The 21,726-nt window shown below is 51.0% G+C and overlaps 1 protein-coding gene across 1 annotated transcript; it reads right to left on the bottom strand.

Annotated features, from left to right (window-relative positions):
- Positions 1 to 1,399: 1,399 nt before the first annotated feature.
- On the bottom strand, positions 1,400 to 20,533 carry Tbx21 (T-box transcription factor 21). Its single transcript, XM_075990924.1, has 6 exons — positions 19,860 to 20,533; positions 5,142 to 5,296; positions 4,706 to 4,827; positions 3,071 to 3,229; positions 2,892 to 2,953; positions 1,400 to 2,703 (listed from the first exon to the last, which is right to left on the bottom strand). The coding sequence occupies exons 1-6, from the start codon at positions 20,345 to 20,347 to the stop codon at positions 2,085 to 2,087; spliced, it is 1,605 nt and encodes a 534-aa protein (XP_075847039.1). The 5' UTR covers positions 20,348 to 20,533; the 3' UTR covers positions 1,400 to 2,084.
- Positions 20,534 to 21,726: the final 1,193 nt, after the last annotated feature.

The raw sequence follows: 21,726 nt of genomic DNA, 5'->3' as shown, positions 1-21,726 counted from the left end.
ACTAAAATATAATGGAGAAATACCTTAAGAATTCACGCTCTAGAGGTAGAGAAGTGGGCTAGTGGTTAAAACACTGGCAGCTCTTCCAGAGGTCCTGAGTTCAAATCCCAGCAACCATCTATAATGGGATCTGGTGCACTCTATACATAATAAATAAATCTAAAATAACTCTAAAAATATTTGCACACATACTCTCTCTCGTGTGTGTGTGTGTGCATGTGTGTGTGTGTGTGTGTGTATAGGAATGGAAATCGGGACAGTCTTCTGAGATTGGCTTTCTCCTGCCCTGTTGGGATGGGGTCTCTGTGTCTCTTCTCCAGTGTTCTCCTGTCGTGCCTATGGCTCGTCACCTGGTGAGCTGCCAAGACATCCTCCTGTCTCTGCCCCCAGTCTCCTAGGAACACTGGGATGGCAGGTGTGTGCCACCAGATGCAGCTTTTACACAGGTTCAGGGCATCAGGCTGTGCAGTTAGCACATTTACTCCCTGGTTCAAATTCTTTTAAAAAAGAAACAGAGCTAGAAAGACAGGTGGCTGCTGTCACCCCAGCACTCGGAAGGATGAGACAGGAGGATCACCACGAGCTTCAAAGCCACCCTGACTTACAATGTGAGAACCTGTCTAAATAAGTAAGTAAAATAAAAGAGGAAGAGAGAAGCTGGGTGACAGTGCACACCTTTAATCACAGCCCTTGGGAGGCAGAGGCGGGGTGAGGGAGTGGGGGGGTGGAGGGGGAGGCTGTCTGAGTTCAAGGCCAGACTGGTCTACAGAGTTCCAGGACAACTAGGACTGTTATACAGAGAAACCCTGTCTTGAACCCCCTCCAAAAGAAATGAGGGAAAGAGAGAGAGAGAGAGAGAGAGAGAGAGAGAGAGAGAGAGAGAGAGAGAGAGAGAAAGTGGGCGTTAGTTCCCCAAAGACAGCTCTCCCGCTGAGGACCTTGTCAAACGGTAATCTCAAGCCCTTCCCCCGTCCCTGGTTCCTATGAAATTGCTGATCCTGACCTGCAAATGGTGGCAGCGTCACACGGTTTCTGCTTACTCCTTCAACACTTGAACAAACCTAGAAACGGGAAGTGTTAAACGGCAAAGATAGATCAAGAGTCCTTTCTCTCCTGGGTCTGCCCTATCCAGCTCCGTCTTGACTTTGCTCCCACCCTGCTTCCCCCCCAGCTCAGGGTGCTGAGCAGGCAACACAGACTGAGGGGCTTTCGGGTCACCTGATCAGCTGGAGTGCTGAGGAGAAGACGTGCTGTAACTCAGTTTATCCCTAAGTGAGGTCACTTTAGGATCCTACCAGTTCACCCCCAAAACAAGAGCCCAGGGACCAGCAAACCTCCCCCACACCCTCCCCCCCCAGCTCCCTCCTCCCCACACCGGCCACAGAAGCAGGACACACGCACCCGTTCCATGTTTATTTTCAGAAAGTGATGAAAGCAAAGAAACACATCCAGACACCACTCTCCCTACAATAAATAGCCTCCCCGTCCCAAAGAAACCAAAAAGAGAAAAGCGTGTGTACACTCCAGTTCAGAGTGACCTTGCTTGTTGAAATGTGTGCCCCTCTGGCCCCTTTCTCTGCACCCACTCTCTTGTCTCCTCGCAGGTGGGCCCCATCCACCCCAAATCACCCCTGAGTCCTCTCCCTATTCCTGTTTGGCTGGCTGTTACAAAAATCCACGGATCTTTCCTCTGGGTCAAGAGATTAACACAGAGGAGAGACTAACAGTTCAAAGTTCCTCCGCAGGAGAAGGGCTATGTCTCCAGGCCTGGCCTCTCTCCTGACCCTTCTGTCCCAAGCCATGAAGTCCCTCTGGGTCGCAAACTTTCTGGAGTCCATTCTCCACGGAACCATCGGTCAGAAGCAGCACCAGGTACATGACTGTGGTTCGGGCAGAGGAAAAAGGGCAGGGGACACTCCTGTCACTTTTCCTTGTGGGCCAGGAAGTAAGAGTGAAGCCCAGAATCCTTCTTGCCCTTCTCCTTCCCCGACCAATCACTACACCGGGAAAGGACGACTCGGGGCTTCTCTGTCCTGTGTCTGTTTTCTAAATTAGTTGGCGCCCTCCAACCCAGAGACATCTTCTCAGTTGGGAAAGTAGTTATAAAACTGGCCGTCGGTTTCCTTGTCAAAAGGAGAAGGGGCCCCAGCAGGAGAAGAGCTGTCGCCACTAGAAGGATAAGGGGATATCCGCCTCCTCTTAGACTCTCCTTCGCCTAGTCCGGAGTCGCTAGGCTCCTGCCGGAGAGGGGTGACCTCAGTCCACAGCGAGGGGGAGCCCTGCTCCTCTGGTACCCGTCCCTCTGAGGATCCCAGGCTAGGGTCCATGGTCAGAGTTCGCATGGGGCGGAACCAGCCAGCTGGACTCATCTTGGGAGGATACTGAGGGGCCACAGGCCAGCCAGCTCCGGGTGCCAGGACTTCTTGGCCACGGTAGTAGGGCACGGTGGGCCCAGAGGCAGAGGGCAGGAATGTGGGCTTCATGCTCACTGCTCGGAACTCGGCTTCATAACTGTGTTCCCGAGATGTCCCCAGCCAGTAAGGCTGTGAGACCATATCCTTGGGTTGGCCAGGAAGGTCGGGGTAGAAACGGGTGGGAACGGGATACTGGTTAGATAGAAGAGGTGAGTAGGGGTCTCCTCCGAGCAGTTGACAGTTGGGTCCGGGTGGGGAGGGAACACTGGTGTTAACAGATGCATACATGCTGAAAAACAAAGCAAAACAGAAAATGAGAAAAAAAAGACACAAGTATGTCTCTTCCTTCCTGTTTCTCCCTCCTTGGCCTGCTTAACCCCCTCCCCAGATCCCCAAAACAGAGACAGGACATGTTGACCACTGATCCACAGTCCCATCTCAGAGAGACCAAAGACGAGTTTCCGCCAGGGCGCTTACGACTCAAAGTTCTCCCGGAATCCTTTGGCGAAGGGGTTATTGTCGATTTTCAGCTGAGTGATCTGGAGAAAGGGGAATAGAGTTGTCTGAGTCTGAGGCTCAGGGACGCCAGCTCCCCAACCTCAACAAGAAGGCCTGTCCTGCGCCCTAGCAAATGCTCCTTTTGCCCCAACCCTCACCTCGGCATTCTGGTAAGCAGTCACCGCAATGAACTGGGTCTCTTGGAAAGTAAAGATGTGTGTATTAGAAGCATTGCAGCCGGCATCGGACTCCCCGTCATTCACCTCCACGATGTGCAGCCGGGGCTGGTACTTATGCAGAGACTGCAGGACAATCATCTGGAGAGGGAGCCAGGTGGTGGCAGGGTCACCGAGGAGCTGCAAGTTTCCTCCTGACCCCACTGTGGGCTCATCACTGCATCCGTTCCCCCACCAGTGACGACCAGTTCTACTGGTGACGTCACCATCCTACCACCATGCAACTTCTCTTAAGCCTTCCCGCTTCTCTTTGGGGGCACCTAGTGTTGCCTCTTATGAAATCTTGTGAAATCGTGTAGAATCCTTCCTGATCCTCCATGTCAGCGAGATCAAGGTCTTAGCATAGAGGTCATATGTGCACGTGGGCGCCTGTGTGTTTGTGTGTGTGCCAGCATAGCTGGAGGCCAGGGAACAACTTCAGGCACCATCCACTTTTTTGAGACAGGGTCTCTCACAAGCTTGGAACTCACCAAGAAGGTCACTGAGTCCTAGGGACCCACCCATTTCTGCCTCCCCAGTGGGTCATATCATTATAGCCAGCGTTTCTTTTCCTTTCTTTCTTTCTTTCTTTCTTTTTTTCTTTCTTTCTGTTTGTTTAACATGGATGGGTTCTCGGGATGAGACTCTGGTCCTTGTTTTTGCAAGGCAAATGTTTTACCAACTGACCCCAGCTAAGGTTTTAAAAATCAGGATTGAGTGTCGGGCAGTGGTGGCGCACGCCTTTAATTCCAGCACTCGGGAGGCAGAGGCAGGCGGATCTCTGAGTTCAAGGCCAACCTGGTCTACAGAGCGAGTTCCAGGACAGACAGGGCTATACACAGAAACCCTGTCTCAGGAAAAACAAAAACAAAACCTGAATTGGAGCTGTGAAGACGGCTTGGCAGGCAAAGGGTCTTGCTGCCAAGTTTGGTAACCTGAGTTTGATCCCTGGGATCCGTGTGATGGAAGAACAGAACGAACTCCAGCCAAGTTGTCCTCCGACCACCACAAACACAACATGGTGCATGTACGCCCCCACAACCAAATAAATAAATGTGTTGAACGAAACAAAACAAAACAAAAAACTCAATTGTCCAATGTGAGGATACTTTGTATCCATTCCCTGGGACACTGGAACCCAACAAGGTTACAAATCACGACCTAGTGAAAAAGCCTCCAGGCTGGTTTGACCTGTGCTGGGCTGAGAGAGCCCTGCCCGAGATCCAGCATTCTCCCACTTCATTTTCTTCTCAAGGTGGGCAGCAAAGAGTTCAGAGAGGAAGTCAAGGGGCTGGGGCGTAAAGTAGCTCAATTAATCGGATGATTGGTTAGCATGCAACCCCTCTCTGGGTGCAATGTCCAGAGCCACATAAACCAGGCGTGGTGGGTGGTCCGTGACTGAAATCTCAGCACTCTGGAGCTGGGACGGAAGGTCAAGGTCATCCTTGGCTACCCAGGGAGGAGAGGGGAGGAGAGCAGAGCAGAGGACAGGGGACTCCAACAGTGCAGACGGGCTCTTAGGTAGTGTCAGGGGGAGAAGGTCTCAGACGCAGCCGGAGGTGAGGCTGACTGTCCTACCTGGGTCACATTGTTGGACGCCCCCTTGTTGTTGGTGAGTTTTAGTTTTCCAAATGAAACTTCCTGGCGCATCCAGTGGGCTCCGGTGTTGGGGGAGTCTGGGTGGACGTATAAACGGTTTCCTGTGGACAGTTAACCTTATTGCCAAGTAGCCCTTGAACAGACCCTAGAGATGTGGGGTTTTGCCTATTCTGAGAGGAATGTAAGGAAGATGCAGGGGAGGGGACAGGCAGGTTGGACGGGGCAAATGAGGACAAAGGATTGAGCTGAGTGACCTCTGCAGAATTGGAGAAAAGGTGACAACCAAAGGGAGGTTGAGGTGGCGCATAGGATACAGAACTCAAACTTTCACATCGGGGCAAGACCTTGAATAATCCACCAGGGGGCGCCAGTCTGGGAGAAAAAGCATGCCCACCGCTCAGAAAGGGGGTCGTACCTGGCATGCTGCCTTCTGCCTTTCCACACTGCACCCACTTGCCACTCTGGTACCGCCAATGGTGCTGGTCTACCAAGACCACATCCACAAACATCCTGTAATGGCTTGTGGGCTCCAGTCCAGCCACAGTGAAAGAGAGGAATGGGAACATTCGCCTGCGGAGAACAGAGAAGCCGCAGGTCCATTAGGGCAGTGGTCAGTCACCTGTGTGCTCACGGTGTGCTGCAGCCAGCCTCCACCTGTTCACAAGAGCCACTGGCAAGTGTACCACAAGCTGGGTTGTAGACGTGACTGCAAATTAATTTGTAGGACTGGAGAAATGGCACAGCAGGTAAGAGCACGCACTGCTTTGCCTGAAAGTCCGAGTTCAGGTCTCAGCATCCACATCAGGCAGCTTACAGTGGCCTTTAACTCCAGCCCCAAGGCGACCCAATGTCTCTGGCTTCCACAGATGCCTGCATGCACAGGCACACACTTAGACACACACAGAGGAGCACACGGAGACACACACAGGCTTACATACACACAGAGGCACGTGCAGGCTCTCTCACACACAGAAGTGCATACACACACACACACACAGAGGCACGTGCAGGCATACACACATGGATTATTAAAAATAAATCTTTTTAAAAAAATAAATTGTGGGGGGCTGGAGAGATGGCTCAGTGGTTAAGAGCATTGCCTGCTCTTTCAAAGGTCATGAGTTCAATTCCCAGCAACCACATGGTGGCTCACAGCCATCTGTAATGAGGTTTGGTGCCCTCTTCTGGCCTGCAGACACACACAGACAGAATATTGTATACATAATAAATAAATAATTTAAAAATAAATAAATAAATTGTGCTAGCCGGGTATGGTGGCACACATCTTTAATCCCAGTATTTGGGAGGCAGAGGCAGAAGAATCTCTGAGTTACAGCCAGGGCTGCAAAAAGAAACCCTGTCTCGAAAATCAAAATAAAATAAAATTTAAAACCATACAAACGTAACCATTAAATACATCCTACTAAGAGCCAAGGCATCCAGTACTCGAGAGTCTCTTTCCCTTGTTTTTTTCTGCTGTACTGTGGTCTGAGCTGGAGCCGATTTGGGGCTGTTGTGTGAGGTGGTAGAGGAACTGATAATGGCTACCATGCATCTCCCCCAGCTCTTGTTCAGCCTCATCATGCTGGCAGCTCGGATACAGCGCAGTCCCAATTACACCCGGGAATCAGCAGACGCTCAAATCAGTGCCTGTCTTTTGGCAGGGCTAGTGATTCTTGATGCATGCCCGACAAGCACTCTGCTACTAAGCTACATCCCAGCCTGCAGACTTTTGAAAATGCTTTCCTCTCAGATTAGCTACTAGATATTTATCTGGAAACCACCATCTCTAACACTCGTGTGCTTCCTGTGTGGGCCAAAGGCACCAGCCAACGCTCCAAAGGTAGTTCCCAGAAGGGTTATGCCTCGGTCCCACCTTCTCCACAGTGACTCCTCCACTCTGCAGCGTGTTCCTGCTATGCTCCCTGAGCATCCCTCCCTGCCCTACAGCTCTACAGAATGGTCTGCCCCATGCCTGGCCCTTCAGGAGCTCAGCGAACACCCTAGGTGGCCAGAAGCATCTAACCGTCCTCATGCTTAAAGTCTTGGGTCCTAGGAAAAGAAAAGTGAGTGGGTTGGATGCTGCATTATCCCCCATTGTTCTGGAGTGAGAGTCAGAAGAGGAAGCCCTCTCCTGCGATGGCCTTCCCACCACTTCCACCATCTCTGCCCCTATTATCACGATCAATACAGCCACCACCTCCATACCACAGCCACATCGCTCTCACCGCTATCTCCACCATCACTGCAGCCACCGTCTTCTCCATTACAGCCTCCAGCGTTGCTACAGTCCCCACCTCCACAGCCATCAGCGCTACCATTGCCGCCCCGTGATTACAGCCACTGTCCCTCTGACCATCACCTGATCTCCACCATCAGCACAGCCACCACCTCCACCACCTCCACCATCAGTACAGCCACCACCTCCACCATCAGCACACATCACCTCCACCATCAACACAGCCACCACCTCCACCATCAACACAGCCACCACCTCCACCATCAGCACAGCCACCACCTCCACCATCAGTACACCACCACCTCCACCATCAGCACAGCCACCACCTCCACCATCAGTACAGCCACCACCTCCACCATCAGTACAGCCACCACCTCCACCATCAGTACAGCCACCACCTCCACCATCAGTACACCACCACCTCCACCATCAGCACAGCCACCACCTCCACCATCAGTACAGCCACCACCTCCACCATCAGTACAGCCACCACCTCCACCATCAGTACACCACCACCTCCACCATCAGCACAGCCACCACCTCCACCATCAGTACAGCCACCACCTCCACCATCAGTACAGCCACCACCTCCACCATCAGTACAGCCACCACCTCCACCATCAGTACAGCCACCACCTCCACCATCAGTACAGCCACCACCTCCACCATCAGCACAGCCACCACCTCCACCATCAGCACAGCCACCACCTCCACCATCAATCAGTACAGCCACCACCTCCACCATCAGCACAGCCACCACCTCCACCATCAGCACAGCCACCACCTCCACCATCAGCACAGCCACCACCTCCACCATCAACACAGCCACCACCTCCACCATCAACACAGCCACCACCTCCACCATCAACACAGCCACCACCTCCACCATCAATCAGTACAGCCACCACCTCCACCATCAGTACAGCCACCACCTCCACCATCAGTACAGCCACCACCTCCACCATCAGCACAGCCACCACCTCCACCATCAGCACAGCCACCACCTCCACCATCAACACAGCCACCACCTCCACCATCAATCAGTACAGCCACCACCTCCACCATCAGTACAGCCACCACCTCCACCATCAGCACAGCCACCATCTCCACCATCAGTACAGCCACCACCTCCACCATCAGCACAGCCACCACCTCCACCATCAGCACAGCCACCACCTCCACTATCAGCACAGCCACCACCTCCACCATCAGCACAGCCACCACCTCCACCATCAATCAGTACAGCCACCACCTCCACCACCTCCACCATCAGCACAGCCACCACCTCCACCATCAGCACAGCCACCACCTCCACCATCAGTACAGCCACCACCTCCACCACCTCCACCACCTCCACCACCTCCACCATCAGCACACCACCACCTCCACCATCAGTACAGCCACCACCTCCACCACCAGCACAGCCACCACCTCCACCGTCTCCATCACTCCAGCCACCTCCACCGTCAGCACAGCCACCACCTCCACCGTCAGCACAGCCACCACCTCCACCATCAGCACACCACCACCTCCACCATCAGCACAGCCACCACCTCCACCATCAGCACAGCCACCACCTCCACCATCAGCACAGCCACCACCTCCAGCACCTCCACCATCAGCACAGCCACCACCTCCAGCACCTCCACCATCAGCACAGCCACCACCTCGACCATCAACACAGCCACCACCTCCACCATCAGCACAGCCACCACCTCCACCACCAGCACAGCCACCACCTCCACCATCAGCACACCACCACCTCCACCATCACGATCACCACCACACTCACTGGCTGTGACACGGCTATGGCCACCGCCTTCTTGTCTTCCATCACAAGAGCTCCTGCTTTCAGCCTCACCACCACTACCACTGGTCACCCATCACCACAACCAGCCTGTCTCCAACCACTCCTACCGCCATGTCTCCCATGCATCTCGGCAGCCTTCAGGGTCACAACCACCACTAGCAGCCTTCGAGCCATCACAAGTTCCCAAAACTGAGCTCTTTCTTCATGCCCCGGCAGGGAGAGTGGCGTTGTAGGAACCACAGAGGCAAATCCTCATTGGATGTCCCTTCCACTCCCACATCCCTCCTCCCAGGGGGCCATGTAGGATAGGAAAGCATAGGTCTCTCAGGTAAGAAACCTATCTACCAGACTAGCCTTGAACTCACAGTATAGCTAAGGATGACTTTGAACTTCTGGTCTACCTGCTTCAGCTTCCAAAGTGCTGGGATTACAGGTGTGCACCATTACACCCAGTTTGTGTAGCGCTAGGAATCCATCCAAGACAGTGAATTCTAGACAAGAATTCTATCAGCTTAGCTACATCCCTAGCTCAAGAAGTAAGTATTGGGGCTGGAGAGGTGGCTCAGTGGTTAAGAGCATTGCCTGCTCTTTCAAAGGTCCTGAGTTCAATTCCCGGCAACCACATGGTGGCTCACAACCATCTTTAATGAGGTCTGCTGCCCTCTTCCGGTCTGCAGACACACACAGACAGAATATTGTATACATAATAAATAAATAAATATCAACAAAAAGAAGTAAGTATTGAAAAACTGGGTGGGGAGAATGTTTAATATTTTCTTTTCTTTTTTGGGGGGGATTTTTTTGTTGTTGTTGTTGCTTTGGTTTTGATTTTTTGAGACAGGGTTTCTTTGTAGCATTGGAGCCTGTTTTGGAACTCACTCTATAGACCAGGCTGATCTCAGACTCACAGCAATCCGCCTGCCTCTGCCTCCCGAGTGCTGGGATTAAAGGGGTGTGCCACCACCACCACCGGGTCAGATCACAGTTTCTGAGCTGCAGAGATGGCTCGGGGTGGTGAAGAGCACTTCCTGCTCTTCCAGAGGATGCAGGTTTGATTCCCAGCACCACATCGGGCAGCTCACAAGTGTTTGCCACTGCGGTTCCCAGGCGTTCAACAGCCCCGGTCTACCTGCAAATGGTACATAAACTCCGAAAAGCTCACATACATGTAAATAAAGAGAAATGAGTTCGAGGCCAGACTGGTCTACAGAATAAAGTCCAGGACAATCAGGACTACACAGAGAAACCCTGTCTCAAAAAAAAATTTAATTATTAAAAAATAGGGAGCAGAGTGTGGTAGCACTTATCTTTATTTTGTTTTATTGAAACAGGGTTTCTCTGTGTAGCTCTGGCTGTCCTAGAACTCACTCTGTAGACCGGGCTGGCCTCAGGCTCACAAATTTTACCTGTCATGCCCGGCTTGGCACTCGACTTTAATCTTAGCAATTGGAAGGCAAAGGCAGGTGCATGTCTGTGAGTCTGAGGCCAGTCTAATCTACATATGGAGCACTAGGACACCCAGCTCTATAATAGAAAGACCCTGTCTTAAAAGGGGTAGGGGTCCTGGAGAAATGGTTCATCAGGTAAGAGCACTAGCTGCTTTTCTAGACAACTTGGATTTAATTTTCAGCACCCACATGATGGCCCACAACCAGTAAGACCAGTTTCAAGGGATCCAATACTCTCTTGTTGGCCTCAGCAGGCATTAGGCATGCATGAGGTACACATTTATACATGCTGACGTAACAGCCATACACATAATATGTATAATAATATAATATAATATATGTCAGACTTGGGTGGCACACAGCTTTAATCTCAGCACTCAGGAGGCAGAGGCAGGCAGATCTTCCTGTGAATTTGAGGCCAGCCTGGTCTACAGAGTGAGTTCCAGGACAGCCAGGGCTACATAGAGAGATTCTTTTCGAGAAAGGAAGTAAGGGAGGGAGGAAGAAAAGAATGGAGGGGGATCTGGGCAGTGGTGGCGCATGCCTTTAATCCCAGCACTAGGGAGGTTGCCAGCCTGGGCTACAAGAGCTAGTTCCAGGACAGGAGCCAAAGCTACAGAGAAACCCTGTCTCGAAAAACAAAAACAAAAAAAATAAATAAAGAAGGGAGGGGGAGAGAAGAAGGGAAGGAGAGATAGAGAGAGGATGATCAACACACATGTACACAGCTATACGTGTAACTATACCACACACACACACACACACATACACACATACACACACACATACACACACACACATACACACACACACATACACACACACATACACACACACATACACACACACATACACACACACACACATACACACACACACATACACACACATACACACACATACACACACATACACACACACATACACACACACATACACACACACACACATACACACACATACACACACACACATACACACACACACACATACACACACACACATACACACACACACACACACACACACACACACGGCTAAGATTACCGGTAGAACCCCAAAATAACTCCCTGATTTACATGTCAATTTGCTGGGAAGAAAACAGTAGTGGAGATGGACCTGGTACCACACTCCCCTCTGTGAAGCTATTTACCACACCCCTTTCAGAGGGGACAGAGTCATGACCCTATAACTCTGTGCTTCCCCAAGGGCTAACTCATCTAGGCATGATTTGAAGGGTCATGGGACATGGCTGGGGACATAGTGAGTTCCAGGCCAGTCAAGGCTACACAGTGAGACCCTGTTTCCAGAAACAAACGATGACCTGTTTCACACATCGACTGACTTTCTGGAGGGCTGCCTGGCTGCGTCTTCCTTGACACAGGTAACAGTTCTGCATTCCTTTTTTTTTTTTTTTTAAATAATCTGTTTTTATTTTAAGTGCATTGGTGTTTTGCCTGTATATATTTCTGTGTGAGGGTGTCAGATCACCTGGCACTGGAGTTACAGACACAAGTGTGAGCTGCCATGTGGAGGCTCTGAATTGAACCCGGGTCTTCTGGAAAGAAACAACTAGTACTCTTAACCGCTGAGCCACCTCTCTGGCCGCCAGCTCTGCACTTCTGTGTGGCCATCTGCAAGTGATCCTGTGAATCCTAGTCCACGAGTCCAGACATGGGAGGAGGAGGAAGAGGCCGAGATGCCTGAGAACATTGTGCATTCTGTAAGTATAAGACATTGCCAAAATATTTCCTGAGGTGACGTCAGGAATTGTGTTGGGGAGAACAGTTTCCCAAGAGCTGCCTCAGCATTGGAAGGTAAAAATATTGTTTAACTTATTTATTGGAGCGGGCTTGGCACACTGGGGAGAATGGCTTGTGGGCGCTGGTTCTCTCACTCTACCATTTGTGGGTTTCAGGTATTGAACTCGGGTCCTCAGCCTTGGTAGCAAGCAGCTTTATCCACTGAGTCATCTTGCTAGCTTGATATCATCCATTTTGTGAACATTTTGTTATAACGGCAAACTATTCTGTTTATTTTTTTGAGAAAGGGTCTTAGTATGTAGCCCAGGGTAGCTTTGAACTTATGATCTTCCTGTGTGAGTGCTGTGACTTGCAAGGATCACATATTTGCACCATGGGCATGCCCAGATCTTAAAATAAGTGTTTGGTTTTGTTTTAAGATCTGAAAAGTTGATCTGGAATGTGACTTAGTATAAGAGTGTCTGCCTAGCATTCATGGGTTCAATATAGCACCACCAAGAACAAAAACTCAGGGACTGGAGAAATGACTCAGCAGTTAAAAGCATTTGGTCTTGCAGAAGAGCTGGGTTCAATTCCTAGCACCCACATGATGGCTCACAACTATCTGTAACTTCAATTTCAACATCCTCTCCTAATTTTCGAGGGTACCAGCCATGCACATGGTGCACAGACATACATACATGTGAGGAAAACACCCTCGCACATACATAAAATAAATCTAAATGACAAAAAGAATCTACAAGGTTAGTGGGCTGTAATGGCCCATGCCTACAATGCCAGCACTTAGGAGGCCGAGGAAGGCAGTGTACATGTTCCAGGGCCAGGCAGCCTGGACACAGACAGCTCCAGGCTAACTACAGAGTGAGCCTCTCTCTCAAAAATAAAATAAAGCCAGGTGGTGATGGTGCACACAGGAGGCAGAGGTAGAAGGTCTGTGAGTTTGATGCCAGCCTGGTCTATAGAGTGAGTTCCAGAACAGTCAAAGTTGTTACAGAGAAACCCTGTCTCAAAAACCAAATAAATAAATAAATAATAGAAGTAAAAGTTTGGAGAGATGGCTCAGTGGTTAAGGATATTTTCTGCTTTTACGGGGTACCAGGGTACCTGCGTGAGCTCATAACGGCCTGTAATTCCAGTTCCAGGAGCTCTGACTGCCAACCTCCATAGGTTCCTCACACACGTAGTCTACAGACACACACACAAACACACATTAAAAATTAAAATAAATATTTAAAAAGTAAAATAATAAGCGAAAACATCCATTAAAAGTTGTGAGAGTTGTGAGTACGAGAAAGGAAAATAACGGTGGCAGCGGCACTGCCTCACACGAAGCCAAAATTGCTTTCGCCGCCACCCTAGCTTCACAGAAGCACATGTACTTACCAACCGAGCCACTTAACAGATCTCCCCAGTGATCTTAATTATAATAATCAACCAATCATACTCAGAAAAGTGGGGATTACCAGCAATTAATATCCACCCACACGCCCACGGAGACCCGGCCTCTCCTCCCTGCGGAGGCTATCTGCCGTCTGCCACTATCTGTGTTTACCACCATTCACAGCACACCCTGCACACAGGAACTCTGGCACGGCCGGGACGCGGCATTCCCAGGTTGCCCCATCTCCAAAATACACAAATGGGACCCCAGAGTCTCTATTTATTTATTTATTTTGGTGTTTTGAGACAGGGTTTTGCTGTAGTTTTTTAGAGCCTGTCCTGGAACTAGCTCTTGTAGAGCAGGCTGGCCTTGAACTCACAGAGATCCACCTGCCTCTGCCTCCCGAGTGCTGGGATTAAAGGCGTGCATCACCACCGCCAGGCTTATTTTTTATTTTTTTAAATATTTATTTATTTATTATGTATACAATATTCTGTCTGTGTGTATGACCACAGGCCAGAAGAGGGTACCAGACTTCATTCCAGATGGTTGTGAGCCACCATGTGGTTGCCGGGAACTGAACTCAGGACCTTTGGAAGAGCAGGCAGTGCTCTTAACCTCTGAGCCATCTCTCCAGCCCCCTTTATTTTTAAATATTACAGTTAGCAATGGTGGCACATGCCTCTAGTATCAGTACTCAGGAGGCAGAGACAGACAGGTCTCTGAGTTCAAGCCAGCCTGGTCTACAACAGCTAGTTCCAGGACAGCTAGGGCTGTTACACAGAGAAACCCTGTCTCGAAAAACTAAAAAGAAAGAAAGAAAGAAAGAAAGAAAGAAAGAAAGAAAGAAAGAAAGAAAGAAGACACATGGGCACATAGAGGTCAGAGGACAACTTGCAGGGTCAGTGCTCTCCTTCCATGTGGGTTCAGGGATCTGTACTCAGGGCCTCAGGATTGACGGGAAGCTCCGCTACCCCTGAGCTATCTCTCTGCCCACTCCAGACACTTCTTATTCTCGGTTTCCCTCTCTGAACCCCACCTGAGTCGCCTTCCTCAGTCACCGCACTCAAAAGCCTCACAGCTACTGATCCACAGCGGTAGGTGGGTCTGGGGTGGGTGGGAGAGGAAGGACCAAGGACAGACTGAGTCAGCCCAGCCAGGACGAAGGGCTGAGGGGCTGTGGGCAGGTCTGAGATGGAAGAATTTTTCAAAAAGAAAGAAGGTCTGTGGGTGCTAGGGTAGTGACTTGCAGGTCATTGGAACCCACAGAGGGACAGGCCAGCCTGCCAAAGGGGGAGGACAGAAAGTCAAGAGGAAACAGCCCTGGAGCTTCCAGATCACCGGAGCTCAAGCTGAGAAGACGCAAAGGCCGTGGCGTTTGGCAGGGCTGAGTTTTGACCGTGGTGTCTCCTGTCTCCTTCCCACATGGAGCCCCTGGGTCCTGACTCAAGAGAAGACATCAGAGGAAATGATGAGAAGCCACTGCTCCCCTCCCACAGGGACTCCATGTCATGCAATGTGGCCTTAGGAGATGCAAGCAGACTCTTAGGAAACACTCAAAGGCATTTAGGGATTTCTTTTTCAGTTTTGCTGATGGAATTATTTATTTATTTATTTGTGTGTGTATGTGTGTGTGTGTGTGCGTGTGTGTGCACATGTATGTGTATATGTGTGTGTGTGTGTGTGTGTGTGTGTGCGCACATGTATGTGTATATGTGCATGTCCGGGTAGAAGCCAGAGGGCAATCTAAGGTGGCGTTCTTCAGGCCCTGACATTCAGTCATTTATTTACTTCTTTCTTTTCTTTTTCTTTTTGTTGTTGTTGTTTTGTTTTGTTTTTGTTTTTCAAGACAGGGTTTCTCTGTGTAGCCCTGGCTGTCCTGGAACTTGATTTGTAGAGCAGGCTGGCCTCGAACTCACAGAATTGTAGCACGAATAATAAAAACCCAGAGACAGATATTAGGGTTCAAACTGAAGGATCAGAGAAGCAAAGCAGCCAACCACTAGAGAGCTCTTGCCTCTATGAAATCTTTAGACTGAAAAAAGAGCGAATTTCTGTTTCATCCTGCATTAAATTCCTCTCTGTTGGTGAGATTAAAGGTGTGCACCACCACCCGGCCTCTATGGTTTGTAGACCCGGCTGGCCTCGAACTCACAGAGAACAGCCTGCCTATGCCTCTAGAATGCCGGGATTAAAGACATGCGCCACCATGCCTGGCTCCTTCCTATTTATTTCAATACAGGGTTTTTCACTGCCCTAAACCTCTCTGATTAGTCTAGGCTGACTGGCCAGCAAGCCCCAGGGATTACAAACACCACCACACCTGGCTAAATGGCTAGGTTTTTTTGGGTGGTGGTGGTGTTTGTTTGTCTGGTTTTTCATAACAGGGAGGGCTTCTTTGTGTACCTGTGGTTGTCCTGGAACTCACTCTGTAGACCAGGGTAGCCTCGAGCTCACAGAGATCCGCCTGCCTCTGCCTCCTGAATGCTGGAATTAAAGGCATGCACTGCCACCACTGCCACCACCACCTGGCTGATTGGCAATTTTATTTTCTTTTTTGTTATTGTTTCTGTTTCTTGAGACAGGATTTCTCTGGGTAGTCTTGGCTGACCTAGAACTTACTATGTAGACCTGGCTTCAAAAATCAGAGATCCACCTGCCTGCCTCTGCCTCCCAAGTGTCTAGATTACAGGCGTGTGCCACAACGCCTAGCTAACATTTTTAGCATGGGTTCTGGGGCTCAAACTCGGGTCCTCATGCTTCACCAGCACTTCATGCTTTACACCGTCTCTCCAGTCCTGTTCTCTCTCTCTCTCCTTCTCTTTTTACAAATGGTGGTTGTGGTGGACAATACCCATGTGCCACGGTATATGTCTGGAGATCAGCTGACAACTTGCGTGAGAAAGTTCTCTCCTTCAATCATGTGGGTCCTGGGAATCAAACTGGGCACTCAGTGTCTTTTTCCCATTAAGGCATTTTGGCAACCATTTTTTAAGTTCCATTTTATCTTTCTGTCTTTCTTCCTTCCTTTTCTTTCTTTTTTTAATATTTATTTATTTACTTATTATGTATACAATATTCTGTCTGCGTGTATGCCTGCAGGCCAGAAGAGGACACCAGACCTCATTACAGATGGTTGTGAGCCACCATGTAGTTGCCGGGAATTGAACTCAGGACCTTTGGAAGAGCAGGCAATGCTCTTAACCACTGAGCCATCTCTCCAGCCCCTTTTCTTCTTTTTTTCAAGACAGGGTTCCTCTGTGTAGGTTTGGAGCCTGGAACTCGCTCTGTAGACCAGGCTGGCCTCAAACTCACAGAGAGGCAGGAGAAACCTGCCTCTTCCTCCCGAGTGCTGGGATTAAAGGCATGTGCCACCACCACCGGCTTAAATTCCATTTTCAAACCAAGCATGGTTTCAGCACACACTTCTAATCTCAACATTTGAGAAGCTGAATCTGGTGGGTTGAGAATTCCAGGCCAACATGGGTTACATGAAGTAAGACCTTGTCTCAACCAATCAACAAAAATCCACTTTTAGAGGAACATAAAGATTCGAAGCAGGAAGATCACCAATTTCAGGTTAATTTTGATTGCATGGCAAGATCCTAGCTCAAAATAACCACAACATGGTGCGTGCCGTTAATGGCAACAATTCTAGGCCAGCCTGGTTGACGGAATGAGTCCAGGCCAGCTGAGCCAATATAGTGAGACCGCTCAAAAGCCAATCAAACAAACAAAATAATCACAGCAACAAAGAAAAAGACCAGCCCAATACTGAAGATTTTTGAAGCTAAGCCTGCTATATACAATTTAATTTAATTTTTGTTTTGTTTTTGAGATAGGTTTTCTCAGTGTAACAGAACTGTCTTTCCTGGAACTTGATTTGTAGACCATTTTGGCCTCGAACTCACAGAGATCTACCTGCCTCCTGAATTCAGGGATTAAAGGCGTGCGCGCAGCTTTCTACTTTTATATAGTAAGATCTGTCATGAGAAGCAGTTGGTTGTGCCTCAGTGGTGAACTGTGCTGCAGAACACACACAAGGCCCTGGGTTAAACTTTCAGCACTGAAAGAAAAGTAAATTAATTTTGGTTCTTTGAGACAGCCTGTCAACCAGACAGGGTGGCACACACCCATAATACTAGCACTGGGGAGGCAGAGGTAAAAAGATCTGGAGTTCAAAGGAAGCCTTTGCTACACAGCAGAGGAAGAAAGAAATTAAAAAACAAACAAACAAACAAACAAAAACCCTCACTGTTTAGCACAGACTAGTTTCCAGGTATGGGTATCACCATATATGCAGACCACAGCCGTCCTAAGACATGCGTCTAGCAAACTCTAGGCCCCGGGTTCCAGTCGCAGCACTAAAACAGAAAGGGGGAGAAAGGAAAAGAAGACATCCAAAAGGGCGGTAACGAAAGTGGTCAAGTGAAAATTCTGCAGTAGGAACACACAGGAGAGGAGGCCGTGGGAGTCCAGTGTTTCCGTTGGAGTGTACCCCTCCAAACGCCTCCCCTAACAGCCCACAGACAGACAGGCCCCACCCAGCCATCACTGATGTTCTGGTTGATGCCAACTGCCCTCGTCAGACTGGAGGAGCTGAGGCCTGGCAGCACAGTGAGAAGACCTGACCAGGCCGCAGGATGAGAAGCTCCCTCCCGCTCCTGGCACACTACAAAGCACTAAGTTAGAGGTCCCACCTAGACCGTTATTGACAGAGTGTAAGCCTCTGGTTATCCCCACGACTCGGTGTGCGTGAATATGAAACGGAGAGAATGCCTGGCCTACCTAACCCACTGTGAAATAATAGAAGTGAAAGCACCCAGGGAGCCACCACGAAAGGCCCTCAGACAGTGTAGGTGGCTGTGGAGAGCGGAGAAAGAGTAGACAGGTACCGTCTGAGCCCTAGCCCAGCTCTGCCGGCTGTGGTACCTCAGAAGAGTCCCTGGCAGTCTCTGGGCTTGTTTCCCTGTCTGTGCAGTACAAGACAGGAGTGTCAAGTTCTAGAAACCTGGCCAGTACCTGGAGCCATCCAGAGAGAGAGGCTGGCAGAGCAGAGAATCCTCAGAAGGCTTTGGAGATGAGGGGTGGGCCGTAAACAAACACGTAAGATTTATCCTCAGCTCATCCCAGTGGGGAAGAACGATTCAGCAGCTCAAAACCAGTTGGAGTTGGAAGCTAGGTCCCTCCATCCGCCACAGACATCATCTGGAGGGAAGATCCTCTAGTAATGCCACCTTGGGACCCAGCAAGTGTTTCTGTCTCCCCTCACAGAACCCCCGCCTTTGCAATCTCTCCTTTACCTCTGGAGTCTCCATCTCGACACCCCACATCCTAACTCAAAATCCAGAGTCCTGGCCGCTCCCCACTGAGAAGGGCAGGTGCCTCTTCTCCTAAAACACAGGGGGTGTTGCATACTAAATGACCCCTCACAAACTGCAAGTTTCTCTTTCTTTCTTCAGCAAAGAGACTCCATCCTCCATCCGGAAGCAGCAGGCTGAGCTGCAAACCCTACCACTAATGCAACAGCCCAGGGGAGTCCTCCATCTTCTAGCAGGCTGGACTGGTGACTAGCTGGGTAAATAGCTGGGTAAGGAAGTGGGCACATTTTTAGGGACCAGCCTCAAAGGCACAGTTCGGGACTGGACACCAGCTGGGACTGATTCTGAGCTTGGCCCGTTCAGGCACTGGGCATTTTTATCTTCATTAGTTTTACTGTCCCTCACTTCTACACAGCACACACACACACACACACACACACACACACACACACACACACACAAAACCTCTCCCTCTCTCTCTCCCCCCAGATATATGATATCAAAGTAAGACCGGAAAAGAAACTTGGCGACCGCTTCTCCATGTCACCAAATCCCAGTCTGTCCCGCCACCCCCATACACCAAAGCTACCCTGAGCGTGGCAACAGTAACGGCAGGGACGCTGAGATCCCAAAAGATTCTGCCCCAACACTTCAGTTTCCCATACACAGGGACTGAGAGAGGGCCAGCTTCTGTCAGGCCCAGAATATACTCTAACCCGGCTCTGACCCCAGACTGAGGCAAGGAGCAAGGCTGGGACTCTCCGGCCAACCCTTGGTGAAGCGAGAGTCACCCTTTCCTCTGCACCAAAGTAACTTCTAACTGCGCCCACACCATCATCTCTGTCCTTTTTTGATCTCTGACTGTTGGTGTGACATAGCGTAGGCATCCGCGGCTCTACAGAGCTTGCGGTGTCCTCGCTGCTGTCCTGCTTCCCCGTCTCCTAAGACTGAAGCTCAGACTGCAGCACGAAGACAAGACTCAGCAACGTGCAGCTTCAGAATTTGAAAGAAAGAAAGAAAGAAAGAAAGAAAGAAAGAAAGAAAGAAAGAAAGAAAGAAAGAAAGAAAGAAAGACCAAAGAGGAAAGTCCTTGTTCCGGCAGGCCACCGAGGCCAGACCCTCGCCGGCTCCGCCCTGCGAGCTCGCAGCGCTCGGCGCGCGCCACACTCACCGTCCTTGCTTAGTGATGATCATCTCTGTTTGGTGCTGGTTGAACTTGGACCACAACAGGTGGTTGCTGAGCGCGACTCTCAGCTTTCCCGACACTTCCAGCCCCGCGGGCAATGCATAGTCCTCGCGCGGCCCTGGGTAGAGCCCGGCGCGCGGATCCGGGGCAGCGTAGCCATCCCCTGGCGGGTAGCCCTCGGCACCCGCGGGCGGCGGGAAGGGCTCGCTCGGCCCGGGGAAGCCGGCCGCCTGGGCCCGGGGCGGATAGGCGTAGGAGCCGAGGAAGCGGCCCGGGGCGGCAGGCACCAGGGCGCCCGCAGAGTAGGGCGTCCCTAGGCTGCCACCTGCACGGCGATCGGTCAGGTCCTGTGTCCCCGGCTCCGGATAGAAGAAGCGATGCTGCTGGTCCACTCCGGGCCCCCGGCCCTCGTCACTCGGCATCGGCTCGGTGCCGGTCAGCATGTCTCCGCAGCCCGGCTCCACGATGCCCATCCGCAGCGGGCTGGGCGCCTTCCCGCAGCCGTCGAGGAGGCCCGCGGGTCGTGGGGGGCAGGGGAGACGGGGGCGGGGTCCGGGGAAGAGTGGAACACCACCCGAGCTGGGGTTGGGACGTCTGGCCCCTGAGCGTGCGTTGGGGAGGCGCGCAGCTGCTCCGGGGCTCCCTCTCCAGCGGGCCGCTGTCACTAGTGGCGCGGCGGCCTTTGAGGTGGCTTTATGAAGCTCCTTGGGTCCCCTCACCCCGCCACTTCGGCCCCGCCCCGCCTCGCCCCGCCCCCTCGTGGCTAATACAGCGCGAATTCGCTTTTGGTGAGGACTGAAGCCCCCCCCCCGTAGTGGGGACAAGTAAGTCTCCGTGCGCCCCGAATCTGGGAGAGTCAACCTGCCACCTGAAACTCGAGACGTTTCTCTCCCCCAGGAAATTCCGCCCATCTTGGAAGGCACGGCAAAGGCCCTTTCCCCAGATGGGACCATCTGAGCATTCTCACGGCTCTGGCAGACTCGGAGCTACTTAGACTATACATATTCAACAGATATTTGTTGCTGCCTCTTGTATGCCCAGGTTCTGTGACTCTTTGCACGAAATGTTTGTCTGCCCTCTCTTGGCTAGAGCCCCCTCATCGCCTCCACCCCGGCCGGGAGATGATGTTTGTCCCCCTAGCCCAGGAGCTGAATTGGAAGCTGTTGGACAACAGGCTCCCAAAAGCATTGCGCCCAAAGCAGCCCTCCCTGGGCTGGGCTGGCTGAAACGCTCCCACAAAAGCTCGTTCACGTGGCAAAGCAACCAGTCAAAGACACGGGAAGTAGCACTTGGCTGTCAGTGTTCAGAGTCCCAGAGCTGACTCTGTGATTCGGGTATGTGGGACCTGGGTAAGTCACTTCCTTTGCCTGAAAGTCAGTCCCTCAGGCCTGATGGGGTAGGCTGGGGGAAATAAACATTCGTATTGGGGGTGGGGGGGCTGTGAGCCCTACATCAGCGCCTGTCGGTGTGCTGCCTTTTCCATTCTGTTATAGAGGAAACAAGGTGGCTAGCAGGCACTCAGAGCGCATGCTCTGACGGAGGAGTGTCCTTCCTCCGCTGTTCTATTCTGCTAAGGTAAGTCACACATATTGAGAAGTATCCCTCTTCTCCCAGTTGAAAATGAACCATTGGGAATTTTCTTACAAAAGGAAAAACGTTTTCGGGTCTGAGAATGCAGTTCATGGGGTGCTTCCCTAGCTTACACCAAGCTCTGGTTCCATTCCCAGCATTATACAGATGGGGCATGGTGGCAAACCACTGTAACCCCAGCACGAGAAAGGAGGTAAAGACTCAAAAGTTTAAGGTCTTCTTCATCTACAATTTGGGCCAGCCTAGGTTACATGGGATCATA

Source organism: Microtus pennsylvanicus, chromosome 11 (genome assembly GCF_037038515.1).
Source record: "Microtus pennsylvanicus isolate mMicPen1 chromosome 11, mMicPen1.hap1, whole genome shotgun sequence".
Taxonomy (NCBI): domain Eukaryota; kingdom Metazoa; phylum Chordata; class Mammalia; order Rodentia; family Cricetidae; genus Microtus; species Microtus pennsylvanicus.
Note: the sequence above shows the minus strand (reverse complement) of the source record. Positions and strands in the feature narration are given on the sequence as shown.

Excerpts from the sequence above, each read along its gene's own strand:
- Tbx21 (XM_075990924.1), bottom strand. The coding sequence starts at position 20,347 with ATGGGCATCGTGGAGCCGGGCTGCGGAGACATGCTGACCGGCACCGAG. Across the intron at positions 4,828-5,141 it reads GGCAGAAGGCAGCATGCCAG|GAAACCGTTTATACGTCCAC; the intron begins GTACGACCCCCT and ends AACTGTCCACAG. Across the intron at positions 3,230-4,705 it reads CGTCCAACAATGTGACCCAG|ATGATTGTCCTGCAGTCTCT; the intron begins GTAGGACAGTCA and ends CTCCCTCTCCAG.